The 13,920-nt window shown below is 35.5% G+C and overlaps 1 protein-coding gene across 1 annotated transcript in view; it reads left to right on the top strand.

The window, feature by feature from the left end:
* Positions 1–13,920, top strand: part of LOC145687996 (VWFA and cache domain-containing protein 1) — a 91,329-nt gene that overhangs the window by 40,039 nt on the left and 37,370 nt on the right. Inside the window, exons 12-14 of the mRNA XM_081761651.1 lie at positions 3,495–3,693; positions 7,547–7,787; positions 11,946–12,615. Of these exons, the coding sequence (XP_081617777.1) occupies positions 3,495–3,693; positions 7,547–7,787; positions 11,946–12,615 (1,110 nt within the window). The remainder of the gene's footprint in view (positions 1–3,494; positions 3,694–7,546; positions 7,788–11,945; positions 12,616–13,920) is intronic.

Genomic DNA, 13,920 nt, shown 5'->3' with positions numbered 1-13,920 from the left:
GAAAGTACTTGAAAGTTCTTATTTACACATATATCAGTTCAGAAAATGAATCCAGTGTTTTTTAACATTTTAATATATTCGCAGAAGTTTGTGTAAGAAATGTTAACTAGCTTCTGAGGTTTATCAACAAGGAAATATCTCTGTGTGATATTAATAGAATTGAATTGCTGTTTTGAACTGGCGATGACAGTATTTTCGAATATTTGTTTCAATGATTCAGATCTCAAATGTATGGATTCTTGAGAATCTGGTGGATAGTATTCCGATGTACGTATTCAGTATTCAGGATAGTTGGAATACGATATGTCAATTTGCTGTTATGTTGAGGATAATAGATAACTCGACTACTATTTTTGTATTTATTTATATATTTATAGAGGTAATAGATATTACTTAAAACTTGACTTTAACAGGGTGTCTACTGATATTGGAAATACTGGAAATACTTGAATTATGGAAATTAATTTTGATACTGGAAATGCTGGAAATATACTGGAATTTTGATCCACATACTGGAAAAATCATGAAACTGGTAATTTGTCAACAACACTTTTTGTAGTCTTAGAAACAATTTTGTATCCATTGAGATACAATTTTTCCAAAGCAAGAGGTGTATACATTTTGTAATTAAGACATTTAATGCAGTGGGTGGGTGGAGGGCTGTGAGGTTAGTTGGGAGGCCCTTTAAAAATGTTTAAAAAATCATTGTATTAAAAAAAATGAAGACTAACGAAATTTATTAAAAATAAAATGTTCTTTTGATGGCAAAACAATTACAAACCTGAAATCATCAAGAGTGTGATTATCTCTAAAGAACTTTAAAAAAATCATTGTATTAGGTAGTGGAATTTTGTTGATAGTTATACTGAATGTAGTGGAAATATACTGGAATTTTGAAATTGAAACTCAGTAGACACCTTGTTTAAGCACTGAAGCCTAGTGAACTACTACTGGACAACTAATGTACTACTGCTAGACAACTTAGCCTACTAAACAAACGAAGTAAACGTAGGCATTAATCCTATAAAGCTTTTCTAGTTCAACTGAAGTTAAGATAGAGTAACGAATATTACTCAGCATTATTTTCTTTAATTTATGTTATATGAATCTCTTTGTATACTTAAAGGCTATAACGTAGTATTTTTTTTTTCTCCTATGTTCTCCAGTTTGTTTATACGAGGGTAATTTCATAAATAATGCACAGGTTGGCAACATTATGTAGTGAATGATGCAATCGCAGTTAACCTTGTGTCATTCGAACTTCAGTTTATGATATAGCAGGATGTATGCTTGTGAGCTCTGTAGTGCACGCATCTTGGCTTGACTAGTGTTGGAAATGTAGGATGCAGGTGTTTCGGGTACTATGTATGTTGATGATCAGAGATTGTAGATGAAGACTGAAACTTTACGTGACAAAAACCCGACAGAAGTCCACACTGCTTTATATGGAGTTTGCGTGAGTTAACAGTAAGTTTTAGTGCAGTTTCTCGTTGAGCTACTCGTTTCTGTAGTGGTCGTGTTAGCATAAACGATTTTTCAAAACCATAAAGGCTGAAATCATAAGTGATGAACGAGGTGTGCAACTTGCGACAAATGCTTTTGAAGAAGATTGTCGCGTAACATGTAAGGAACTTCCAGAGATTTACAGTCATTCCATCGACGCCAGTATACTGAATTCTGACCAATGATTCAAACAGGAATTTTAGGAATGATCCAAAAATGGATCAAAAGATTGCGATCTTGGTCAATAATTAGATGTTGGGTCAGGAGCCACAAAATTTTTGAACGGCCTCTAAATCCAGTTTCCGTATATTTTAGGGAATAAGCACATCAAACTGAGTTAAGTGGTAGCTTTGGTTTGGATACACTTTATGCAGTTCTCCAGATATAAGACGTACAAGAAAACGTTTGGTTGAATGAAATATATTGGATTTTTTGGATCAGGAGCCACGAAAATTTTAAATGCCCTTAAATTGAGATTTTGTATTTTTTACGGAATAAGAACATCATAGTGAGCTAAGTGGTAGTTTTGGTTTGCTACACTATATGTAGTTCTCGAGATATAAGGCGTACAAGAAAATATTTGATTGAGTGAAATATATTTGATTTTTTGGATGAGGGACCACAAAAATTTTGAATGGACCCTAACTCAAGATTTCATATTTTTTGTGGAATAAGCACACCATACTGAGTTAAGTGATAGTTTTGCTTTGGCTACAGTACAGGAGCTCAATTAAAAGTTAAATAAATAATGATTTTTGTTTATGGTCAGTGACCAAGGAATGGACCATAATAGTGTTCCATGTTACTGAAGTTCACAGAGATATATCATCATGAAAAATGCACAAAACTCGACCGCAGTTCAAAAATATCGTAAGTGAAGAAATACGCGAGTGCGATTGGGCAGTATTACCTCATGCTCCCTACAATCCGGACATGAGTCCACCAGACTTGATCTATTTCCAAAGTTGAAGTAACCTATTGTTGGACGTCGCTTTTAATCTCGAAGAACTTTCTGGTGCTGTTACCCGAGCCATCCAAAAACATCAAAAGCAGCGACTTTGATAAAATATTGAAACTTCCCGGACGTCGGGACTCGGTCATTGAGAAGCCAGAAGACTACATTGAGAGCTTGCAAAGAGCTACTTAAAAAAAAAAAAAGTAAGTAGACAAAAATTCGTTTGCATAATTATTGAATGATCCTCGGATAACGCTATCTGTTATGGAAAAAATAACTGAACTCTATAATGACTGTTTTTCTTTATCCATGTGACATATTTTCTTTTTCCCACTGCGTGTGTGTAAAATATGTATTATCCGTTATTTTTATGTATCTTTTTGCTGTAGAGTCTGAAAAAAAGTAGTTTTATGCTCGTACATGTGCTTTGCAACACGATACAAAGACAAGAATTGAGTCTGAATTATTTTATTATACGAAATAACATTGTACTTTAAGTAATTTTCAGGTCCTTTTAAATAAATGTTTTTTTGATTGATTGATTGATTTTTTAAATATTTTATTTATTTGTTTTGAAGACTATCTCCGCACCTGGAACTTTTTGGGAGTACTGTCTGGATATTTTAAGTTCTTTTCCTTCATATTTGGAAGTGAGTTCTGTCATGACTTGTAAATGTTAACATGCAGATTAGATTCTATATGGTGTATCAAGTTCCCCAATCCAACATTTGTAAGGGTTTTTAATATTATTTTCCCCACATACTCTACTATATGTTGGGGGACTTTGGCCAAGCGTAAGCAAGAGGGTGAAACATTTCTTTCTTCGAAAATATAAATTTTTCCTGTTTAAATGGAATACATATATAAACAATTGTAGAATGATTGTGTTAACTGTTTTGTGGTTAAGCTATTCAGAAGGAGCACCCTCAGAAAGTTTCCTTGTCTCCTCAAAACCAGTTTTATTTTTTTTAATATGATTTTATATGATTTTCTTTTTATTTGTTTATTTTATTTTTATTTTTTATTTTTTTCGTAGGTGACGTATACTTGGCAGCACATTAGCGATGCTCCATATATTATATGTATAGTTTCTACCAAACGAGAGACACAGATAAAAATGTTATCTGAAGTTTATGTAGCTCAACCGATAGAATCCATCTATCATCGTCTGGATCTTCTTCCAGCATCGTCTAAAATCTCCCTTTGTAGGTACTTCAGGCAAATGGCAACATTAGGTAAGTTATTCAGGATTGCACAATGTCGATATTCCAGTTGTCAAGGCTATCAGTTAATAATAATGGATGTTGTATAGTTCAATTAATAACTAAGAATTCTCCAAGTACTAGGTCTAATAGTTTTATTTGATAAGAATTAAGTATTTTTGTAATGAAATTGTGAATCAGTGAAATGCTTTGTGTAAATTTCTAATTGAATGTGCAATCTGTATTAACATTTTCTTTCTGTTCAAAACCTAAAAGGCATTAGTAGAGCCAACTTATTTTGTTCGTTCGGCTTTAATATTGTTTCATTTAACTTATTTGTTCAGAACATTGTATATGTCTTTAATAAATTGAACATAATAAAAATATCGAAAAATTATTTTCAGCAACGTACACTCATGTCCAAAATGATTGTCGCATATCTATAACTGTCTTCTTGTAAGAATATAATTTGATAATGATTTTGCAGGGTACTTTTAATACTGATATTATGTGTATAATCGGGAAATGTATATTTTAGTAAGTCTCATAGAAAAAGAATTATAAATACGAAAATTATAATGAGTAAAATAAAATGTTGATAAATGGACAAGAAAGATTTAGTTTCGTTTTATTGTTCTTATTTACTTCTCTTTTGACATGAAATTTGCCACATACATTTCTTTGCCGATTATACACATACTAACATTATAAGAAATACCGGTCGAATTCGTTATCAAATTATATTCCTACAACAACATATTTATAGACATGCGACAATAATTTTGGACATGAGTGTACATATAATAAATTATACGAGGTGCAGTCAAAATGTTTCCGGAATTTTATTATAGCTCTTTATTACCACAATATAATTACTAGAGACCGGATGTTTAGGCACTAAAAACCTGTAAAATAGGCAGGCAAATAGGCAGTAAAATAGGCACTAAAATGTAACTCGAAATAATGAAGATAAATACTCAATACCATTAAAAAATAGATTCAGGTCATAGATAATGTTCAAAGAATATAGAAACATACATGTTTGTAATATCTTCTTTCATTGTACATATAAAAACGAAGCTTGTTATGCATTCCATACATACTGGGTGAACCTAGAAGATCTGCACCTACTTCGGGAGGTGATTCGTGATATCAAAAGAAGACCTGTTGCATGATGCATATCAAAAGAAGGCAAAAAGTCCTGTTGCATGTTGTGGAATTCCGCGTCGTGTACAAGTGACAGAGGTGCCATCTTAAAATTGAAAATCGAATCCTGACAATTGGAACGAGACATAAAAGTGTGCACATACTTCGGGAGGTGTTTCCTGACATTCAAGAGGACTTTTTGTCGTCTTTACATGTCACGAATCATCTGTCGAAGTATGTGCACGATTTTCGATTCCAAGTTGGCACCTCTGTAACTCGTACACGACGAGGAATTCGACAACATGCAACAGGACTTTTGTCTTCTTTTTATGTCACGAATCACCTCCCAACGTATGTGCACATCTATCTGTTCCGTTTCAATTGTCAAGATTCGATTTTCGATTCCAAGTTGACACCACTGTCACTCGTACACGACACAGAATTCGACAAAATACAAGAGGACTTTTTGTCTTCTTTTGATGTCATTAATCACCTCCCAAAGTATGTGCACATCTTTGAAGTTCACCCTGTATGTACATTGGAACGTAGCACGTGCTTGTATTTACAAACACTTATTATACGTATATATGCGTCTTTATTTATGTTGTATAAATTATATATTTTCCCAATGAAGGCTTATTTTAAAGAAAATGCATAGAATAGGCTAGGCAACATTAGGCACTAAAGCAATTATTCAGGCAGTAAAGGTCGAAATAGGCAAAATAGGCAAAATAAAATTGGCTTAAATCGAAACTATAACCCCCCACATAAACTTTAAAACGCTATTTTGATCATATCTTTAATATTAAAGAATAGGCATTTTGCCTAACATCCGGTCTCTAATAATTACACATATCCTTAATCGCCTTCAAAGTAGGCACCCTTGGAGCACACGCACTTGTTCCGCCGCTGCTGCGATTGCTGGAAACAGCGACGAAAGTCCTCTTTTGGTATGTTTCGAAGTTCAGCTGTCACGTTAATTTTGATGTTTTCTATGGAGACAAAACAGGTACCAATGCTGTTTCCCTTAAAGCATTGTCACGGTAAACTGACTTTAAGGCTATTGAAGTAGATATCTGAAGCAGATTTCCCCAATTTGTGTAAAAAAACTTGATGTTGGCGAGTTGCACGAACTGTAACAATGCACCAGCTGGTCAACACATTCTCCTATGTTTAGTTACAGTACCGTGAAGTGTGAGTGTTATGACCTGTTTACACTTGTCAAATTTATAATTAGGCAACCTAAGAACTGTACTGTACAAGCTTTATTGTGATTGCATCACAAACGCCAAAACTACAACAACATTCCGGGAACTTTTTGACTGCCCCTCGTACATTCCGTTAAAAACTAGTAAGTAACCTTATCTTGATCTGTCTATAAGTTATTACTTTCTGTTTCTACTCCGAGAAAAGATTCTTTTATAGAATAACTAAGTTTACGTAAATCATGCAACAGATTCCTTGAATATTCAGTAAATCCACAAATCAATAATAATAATAATAATAATAAATACATTTAAAATCCTGTTATTAATACTAGTAACCCACATTCTGATTATACTACAAACTACATTGAAATTACGTAAAGAGTAAAATGATATGAATATTTATTACAGAAGTTGAGTATTCACCAAAGCATCCAAATAGCAGTCCGAACACAAATGTTTCAGCGACAGGTTTCCGCTTCCTTCAGTGCGTACCCTGTACAAAAATTACGTTGCGGGAAGAATTGCATTCATTGATCAATTTCCTTGTTAATATCCTATGCTATTGTCTCAGTACCTTTATTCAGACTGGAGGAAAATAAACATTTACTCTGTAGAAATAGTTTTTGGAGATTAATCAAACATTGATTTTAATTTGCGTTAGGATTGCTACGAGGTTATGTAAAAAACTATCCATAATGTAGCTATAACTTTTCTTACATTGTTAATATCGATCTCTGTCCTCGTTTATTTTATTGTTATGCTGTTGTGGTTCAAACTCATGCTATGAAAATTTGATCCTAATTCCGTTGCAGATAGCTCATGGCTCCTCCATTAGAAGTTTGCACCGAAGAGGAACAACGATCAATGATCCTGTTTTTGTGGTCGGAAAGTGTATCAGGAACCATGACTAATTTCCAGACAATGTGCCACTTCATCAATAGTCGAACAGAACCATGTCACGTGCACGCTCAATGTTGTTATCATTTGTGGCCGTAGATGGTCATCTGGCTCATTCTTCGTGCGTAACACTTGTGCGACCATTTTTGCATTTTTCAATCCATTTGTGGACACTCCGTTGCGGCAAGACACTGTTTCCGTATTGTGCCGAAATTCTTTGTTGGATTACGGCTCCTGATTACTGCTCGTTGTTCCTCTTTGGTGCAAACTTCTAATGGAGCGGCCAGGATCTATCTGCAACAAAAGGAAGACAAATGGAGAAATTAGAATCAAACTTTCATAGCAAGACTACAATAACATAACAATAAAATAAACGACGATAGATGTCAGTATGATCAATGTAAGAAAAGTTATAGCTACATTGCGGATAATTTTTGACTTACCCTCGTATTTGGATACTTTGGTGAGTACTCAATTTTTGTTATCATTACATTCAAGCTATTTAGAGTATAGTTATTCAGATTATAGCAAGCGTATCTATCTGCATTTTTGTGTATATATGTAAATAACATCTGTGGTACTGATTATTACATACGTATTTCATACATACTAAAAAAAAAAAAAATATTTCACAGATACTGGCGTACTGTTTTTGTCTCCATCGTGTTTCCAGTCGCCATTTGAGCATTTAAGAGCAGATGATACAGTCTCTGTTGTTCAAGATTACATGGCATATATTAATAGTAGAGGAAAAGGGTTACCCAATCCTGGATTGAAGCCACTAGTGCGCAATGATGTTCTAGCAACTGCACAAATAATATCAGAGTGGAAGAAGCAATACCACGAAAGTGTCTTAAATAAATATATTGTAAGAAGGTAAGTTAAAAATTATATTATTATTATTATTTTAATAGTATCACTTTCGGGGTAGAAACGTTTGATTTTTGACAAAATGAGTTTAGTAGAGTATCCAATATGCAGGACTCGAAAAAGTGGCCAGACGGCCGCTGTGGCTCAGTGGTAGAGCGTTCATCTCTGCTGCGTGGGGTCCTTGGTTCGATCCCAGCTCGCGCTAAGTGAGCTTTGTGGTGGACAAACACCGTGTGTGTTGGTTTTCTCGGGTTCTCCCGTTTCCTTCCATTTTCTTCATTCCATCGTTTCATTCATTTCTCATAATCACCGTCTCCTTTATCCTAGCCGGCATAACCGTGGAACGTAAAACTTAAACATTTCATTTCATTTCAAGATTTCGAAAAGCTTGCCCAGCTTTTTATGTGTCGAATTGCAGAGAAGTAGTATAATGTTTGTCATTTTAAAATAGACTGCAAAATATAGCGAAGTAGATTAGTCACAATTTATTGCGACGTGTTATTACTGTTCACTTAGGATTTTTTTTTTTTCTGAAAGTTGCCCTGACTCGAAAGAAGTTATTATTTAATTTAGGAATATGGCCTGCGTTGTAGATGTGACGGTTATCAGAGAATTAGTAGTCTCTCGAAACAGATGAAAGGGTTGCCCTTTAAGGTGATATTTATACAGTAAATTGAACCTTTGACTTTGTTTTACAATACATGTAACACCGAGGTTACGAAGGATCAGATCTACTATCGAAGTGGGATTCTAACCACTACCCGTGTTTTTTTTTTTTTCGTTTCGTTGTACTCGCAGCAGAGTTAGTCTCGGCGGTCACTTGCACTGAAGTCGAGCGCTCTAGCTGTGAGAATATAAGGAAAGGTACATTAAACGTGATTTGAAATGCAGTAAACCGAATTAAACATATATTTTGAGCTAAACGTAAGGAGTCCCAAACACCATAAAATTAATTCCGATGTGTGTTTAGGAAGAAGCAATATTCATAATACTGCTGTCATAATTTTCAAGAACTAGACGTTGAAACTTTAACCAAAGACAAATTGAGCTAAAGGCTGTGTGATATCTGGATTAGGATGTTGTAGAACGGTGTCGATATAGCATCAAGATCAAAATATTGGAAAATTGGATGTCGAAATAATTGCATAGCCCTAGTTTGAGGTCTTTTATTTTTACCTGAGCAGTACGTACTAATAATTTTTCAATAACGAAAAAAAATCACTATCGTATGATTATTGATTGTCTTTGTTAGAGTGTCAACATCAATCTCGTGAGTTGTTTCACGGAATTATTTCGAATATTGTCGCTCCTGAAACATATATTCGAAAGATAAGGAAAACGTGGTGCCATATATTGGTGATTGCGTTTACCAGTTACCTATTGCGCACTGTTACATTCACCTTAATAGGAAATAGTTAAACTCTAAATAATATGTTGATATATCGCCTTACGGGGCGTTTCTTGCTGAAAATATCAATAGTTATCACTGGTTGACATTGGCCAGATGCTGCACCGGTTTTGAAGTGTCTTTAGTTTGATCCCAGACCATGTGAGTTTGTAGGAGACACCATTGTGTCCATGAATTTTCTTGAAATTCTTTGGTTTTGTTTCGTTGCAGAGACTGAAGAAAGTACTTTCTTAAGACATAAAGATTACACTAGTGCACTCATTAGTATTATCCCATCTTTACTATGAGGTCACGGTGGCTCAGTGGTAGAGCGTTCACCTCTGGTGCAGGTGTTCCCGGGTTCGAACCCTGCTCCCGACAAGTGAACTTTGTAGTGGACAAACATCGTGTGCGTGGGTTTCCTCGGGGTTCTCCCGTTTCCTCCCACTTTCTTCATTCCACCATTTCATTTATTTCTCATCAGGGTCTCCTTTAGCCTAACCGGCATAACCGTGAGACGTAAAACTTAAAGATTTCATTCCATTTTCCCATCTTTACTACGAGGAGTGATCAGAAAGTACGGTTACGAAGCATGTAGTGAAACGTGTATATGTCATACAATCAATACAGCCAACACATAGTACACACATTAGGTTATTTTGTGATATAGTCTTCATATCGTTTGAGGCACTTGTCGCATCGTGAGATGAGTCTGAAGATTCTCTCCTGCTAAAAATCCTACCCTTGCGTGTTCAGCCTCGTTGTCACGAAGTGTTTCACCTTCTCATCTGAAGCGGAGCGAAGGCCTCGTAAGTGCTCCTTCAAGCACGGAAACAGATGAAAGTCGCTTGGAGCGAGGTCAGGGCTGTAGGGAGGGTGGTCGATGAATCCCAGTGAAACTGATTTAACAGTGTGGTGGTCTTCCGGGCTGTATGGGTGACGTTCTCTCTAGCAGCTGCGAACTTTCGACACCATTCTCCAACATGCTGACGAGACATTACAGTCTGTCTGTAAATCTCTACCAGCTGCCGGTGAATTTCACCCGCGGTTACATGTTTTATCCACACAAATCGAATAACTGAGCAGACTTCTTCGCGAGATCAGCTTTCCAAAAGAGTCGCCATTTGTATTTACCTACAACTAGCACAATAGGTGGCGGAAAGTCTGCGCAATTGCCAACTCCTTGTATTAAAATTACCACACACCCCTCATTCCTCTATAACAGGCGAAACTCCAGAAATATCAGCCTTGTAACTTTAGTTTCTGATCCTCCCTCGTATTTCGGTACTGTGTACCAAGATAGAAGTTGAACGACTTGCGATTCGGTTACAAAGAATACAAAACATCTGCATACGATTTATACTTAATCTGATGCGATATTAACTCCTAACAGGAAACAATCACAGTGAGTCAATCTGGCAAGCTGTCATTCATACCAGAGTTTAATTGCGTTATACAAAGTTTTAAAAGTTGTTCAACCTGAGTACTTGTATCATCAATTTCAATCCCTAGGAACCTCTCACTCCATACAGACATGTCCTATGAGCTTTTAACTTTTAAAATTCCACCTCATAAAACAATTTTTTAATCGAAATATTTTACAGCAAGCACTATGTAGCTATGGAATTCAGTCCGTGATACAATTAAAATCTCACCAACTGTTTCTTTTTTAAAAGGAAATTAAAACATTTTCTTGAGTCCGATTACCAGTAATCACTGTCATCTAAGTTAATTCCCTTTGTATTTCCTTCTCTGTTCTGAAGATTTATGTTTTTTTTTTTTTTTTCAGTTACAATGTTCTTCCTATGTATTTTGTGTTTTTAATATTATATTTGCTATTCTTTTATTAATGTATTAAATGGTTAAGTGTAAGAAAAAGCAACGAGCCTTAACTTTCCCATTTAAAATAAGAGTTAATAAATAATTCCAGTTTTTTTAAAAAAACATATTTCTTTACATTTATTATCCGTCTTCTTTAGCCTACACGAGCTCCTATGTGGCTAAGAGGTTAGCGTGCGCGTCTTTGGCGCGGCATACCCGATTTCGATTTCTCGGCAAGAGCTCATGTGGTTCGGATTCCACGCTAATCAATAGGTCCACGTCTCATATAGCCTCGCTGCTGAACGAGACGTTAAACTCAAAATCAACTTAAGTCCTTTAACCTTCAATACATAATCGTTGGATATTAAAGATTTCATTTCGTATTTCCCAGTAATCTATCGGGCACTAGGACAGTGCTCAGACATAAGTTGGAATTCCACTGAGGGCATAGCTGTTTGATGTGATTTCACTATTTATATCTTGAATATAATTCATTACTATCCGTTAGTCTATTAGAATATAGTTGTATGAATTAGAATATAGTTATATATGTAAAAATCAAACAACCATCTATACTGCTGGTGCGAGGTGCCTCTGGTTCGATCCTCGACCAAGCGAGTTTCTGGTGGACAACGTTGTTTCCATGTATTTTCTCTGGTTTCTTCCGCTTCCTCCCACATTCTGATCACAAATCATTTCATAATCACTGACTTTCATTAGTCAGCCGTTTCCTTTAGCTTAAAGAGCATTATCGTGGAACGTAAAAAATAGAAATTTCATTTCAAATAGACGTCTAATAAACATAAATATTATCAAATGTGTCATATTAGAAGAAAATAATAGAATGGAACAGGGAGGAGAGAGCTGCATTAAGGAAATTTTAAAATTGTATATGATTCAGTAATGTATATGATAATTCTACTGACGATTGATTTTCTTTCTCTTTTTTTTTATAGGTTTATTGCAACATCTATAGGAGTCTTCCAGATGTTTCCAGGCTCTGTTGTCGATTCTATTTATGATCCTACCAAGAGGTCGTGGTATTCCAGAGCGTTGGAGTATCCAGGGAAGGTTGTATTAACTGCTCCATACCTGGACGTAGGTGGAGCTGGCTACGTGGTCACTGTTAGCCATACTATATACGAGGGCAAAGCTGCAGCCATGCATAGTAGTTCGGATCCTGTTGTGGCGGTGATGGGAATGGATTTCACATTGGGCTACTTGTATAAACTTCTTCTCGATACTATGTCTTTCTGCAAGGATGAGAATATTAGGTGTTTTATTATGGACGATAAAGGATATTTGGTTGCCCATCCAAGCTTAATTGATCCCAATGGAAGAGGCCCTGTCGAGCAGCAGCACATCACCCACAAAGAACCTTTAGTTGCTAATGATATACTTAATCACGTGAATTTTGTGCGGAAGAAAATGTGTAACAGTTACTTGGACAGAACGATGCAACGCTATTACCAGTTTAACACAAGCTTAGACACAGTGCTTACGAACTTCGTCCATGGAGAACATGGTATCAAGTATCAAATAACTGCAATCCCTGGGACTAATGCATTTATCGGTATTGTGAATTCCACTTGTGATTTGATAGCAGCATTTTGTCCATGTAGTATGGTGAGTGTTCATAGAAATTGTGAATTTTATTAACACTGTATGTCTATTTTCATGGTAAACTGGAGCTGTGGTATTTGTAGAGTTGTATTAATCAGCATTCTGTTACGTGCATTTTCTTGAAATGTGTTCCCCTTTCAGAGGTAGGAAGTACTTAAATATTTCAGAGACGGGTAATATTGAAATCCGTATTTCAAAACAAGTCCAAATCCGCTTGCAAACACTTAGTGCGTTTGACACCTGCGTCTGAGATATTTAGGTCTTCAATTCGTGATAAATATATCACAATCCCAGAATAAGACTGTCGTAACTCTAAAATGTTATTGTTAAAAGGAAGAAAAATATATCTAAAGGAACTTTATTATCTTTTCTGTTTTTAAGGATTGTAACGCTATTTCAATATCTATAGTATTAATTGTTGTAGAGAAAACGTTTCATAAATACACAAAAATTACAATTATTACAGATTAAAAATTGATAGCAATTTAAAACCTATTTTGAGTTACGGTAGTCCCATTCTGGTGGTGCGATATATGCGAGGGAACAATCCCATGAGGTTGAGGGTGAGGTTGTGCATTTATATTTCCTTGTTCGTTGCATCCTTTTTTTCTAGATTTTTTTTTTTCTCCCAGAATACTTGCAAACATAGAAATACTTGAACTGTGATGTTGAACGTAGGTATCTACCAATAAAGTTGTACAGACATATAGTTTTCCGGATCTGACTTGATTGACAATCTATGCAACCTGCATTGACTTAATCCTAATACTGATTATGTGTTTCACAAAGAGGCTTTTAATTGTGAAATACATAATCACTATTTTCGCCCTCGGAAAAATGAAGGACCCAATATATCGTATGAACTCAGTCGAACTTCTTCAATCAGAATCAAACTTGGTGTGGTGGTAGATCTTGACGTGCTGTAGAAGCGTGTGAAATATTATGTTGTGCAGGCTTTCGGTTCTCGAGTTACGGAGCATAGTCAAATTTGTGACTTTGTATCTCTTAAACCACACGAACGATCTCGATCAAATTTTCAAACATAGATAATGTTTGGCCCTGGAATAGTTTTTATAATTTCTCTTTGACGGTGCCACTTAGGGGAAGGGAAGAGATATTTAAAAGTGATCAAAAATGACCGATACCAGTGTCGAATCCATAGTTTTCGGGGTCGCTGAGGGTAACAGTAACACTTTTGGTGCTCTTTAAATCCAAATTCAGCCCCGCAGCTCGGGGGAAGGTGATTATATATATATATATATATATATATATATATATATATATATATATATATATAAACGATCGAAA

The sequence above is a fragment of the Thermobia domestica genome, chromosome 6 (genome assembly GCF_964235325.1).
Source record: "Thermobia domestica chromosome 6, izTheDome1.hap1.1, whole genome shotgun sequence".
NCBI lineage: Eukaryota > Metazoa > Arthropoda > Insecta > Zygentoma > Lepismatidae > Thermobia > Thermobia domestica.
This window is presented reverse-complemented; position numbering and strand designations above follow the sequence as displayed.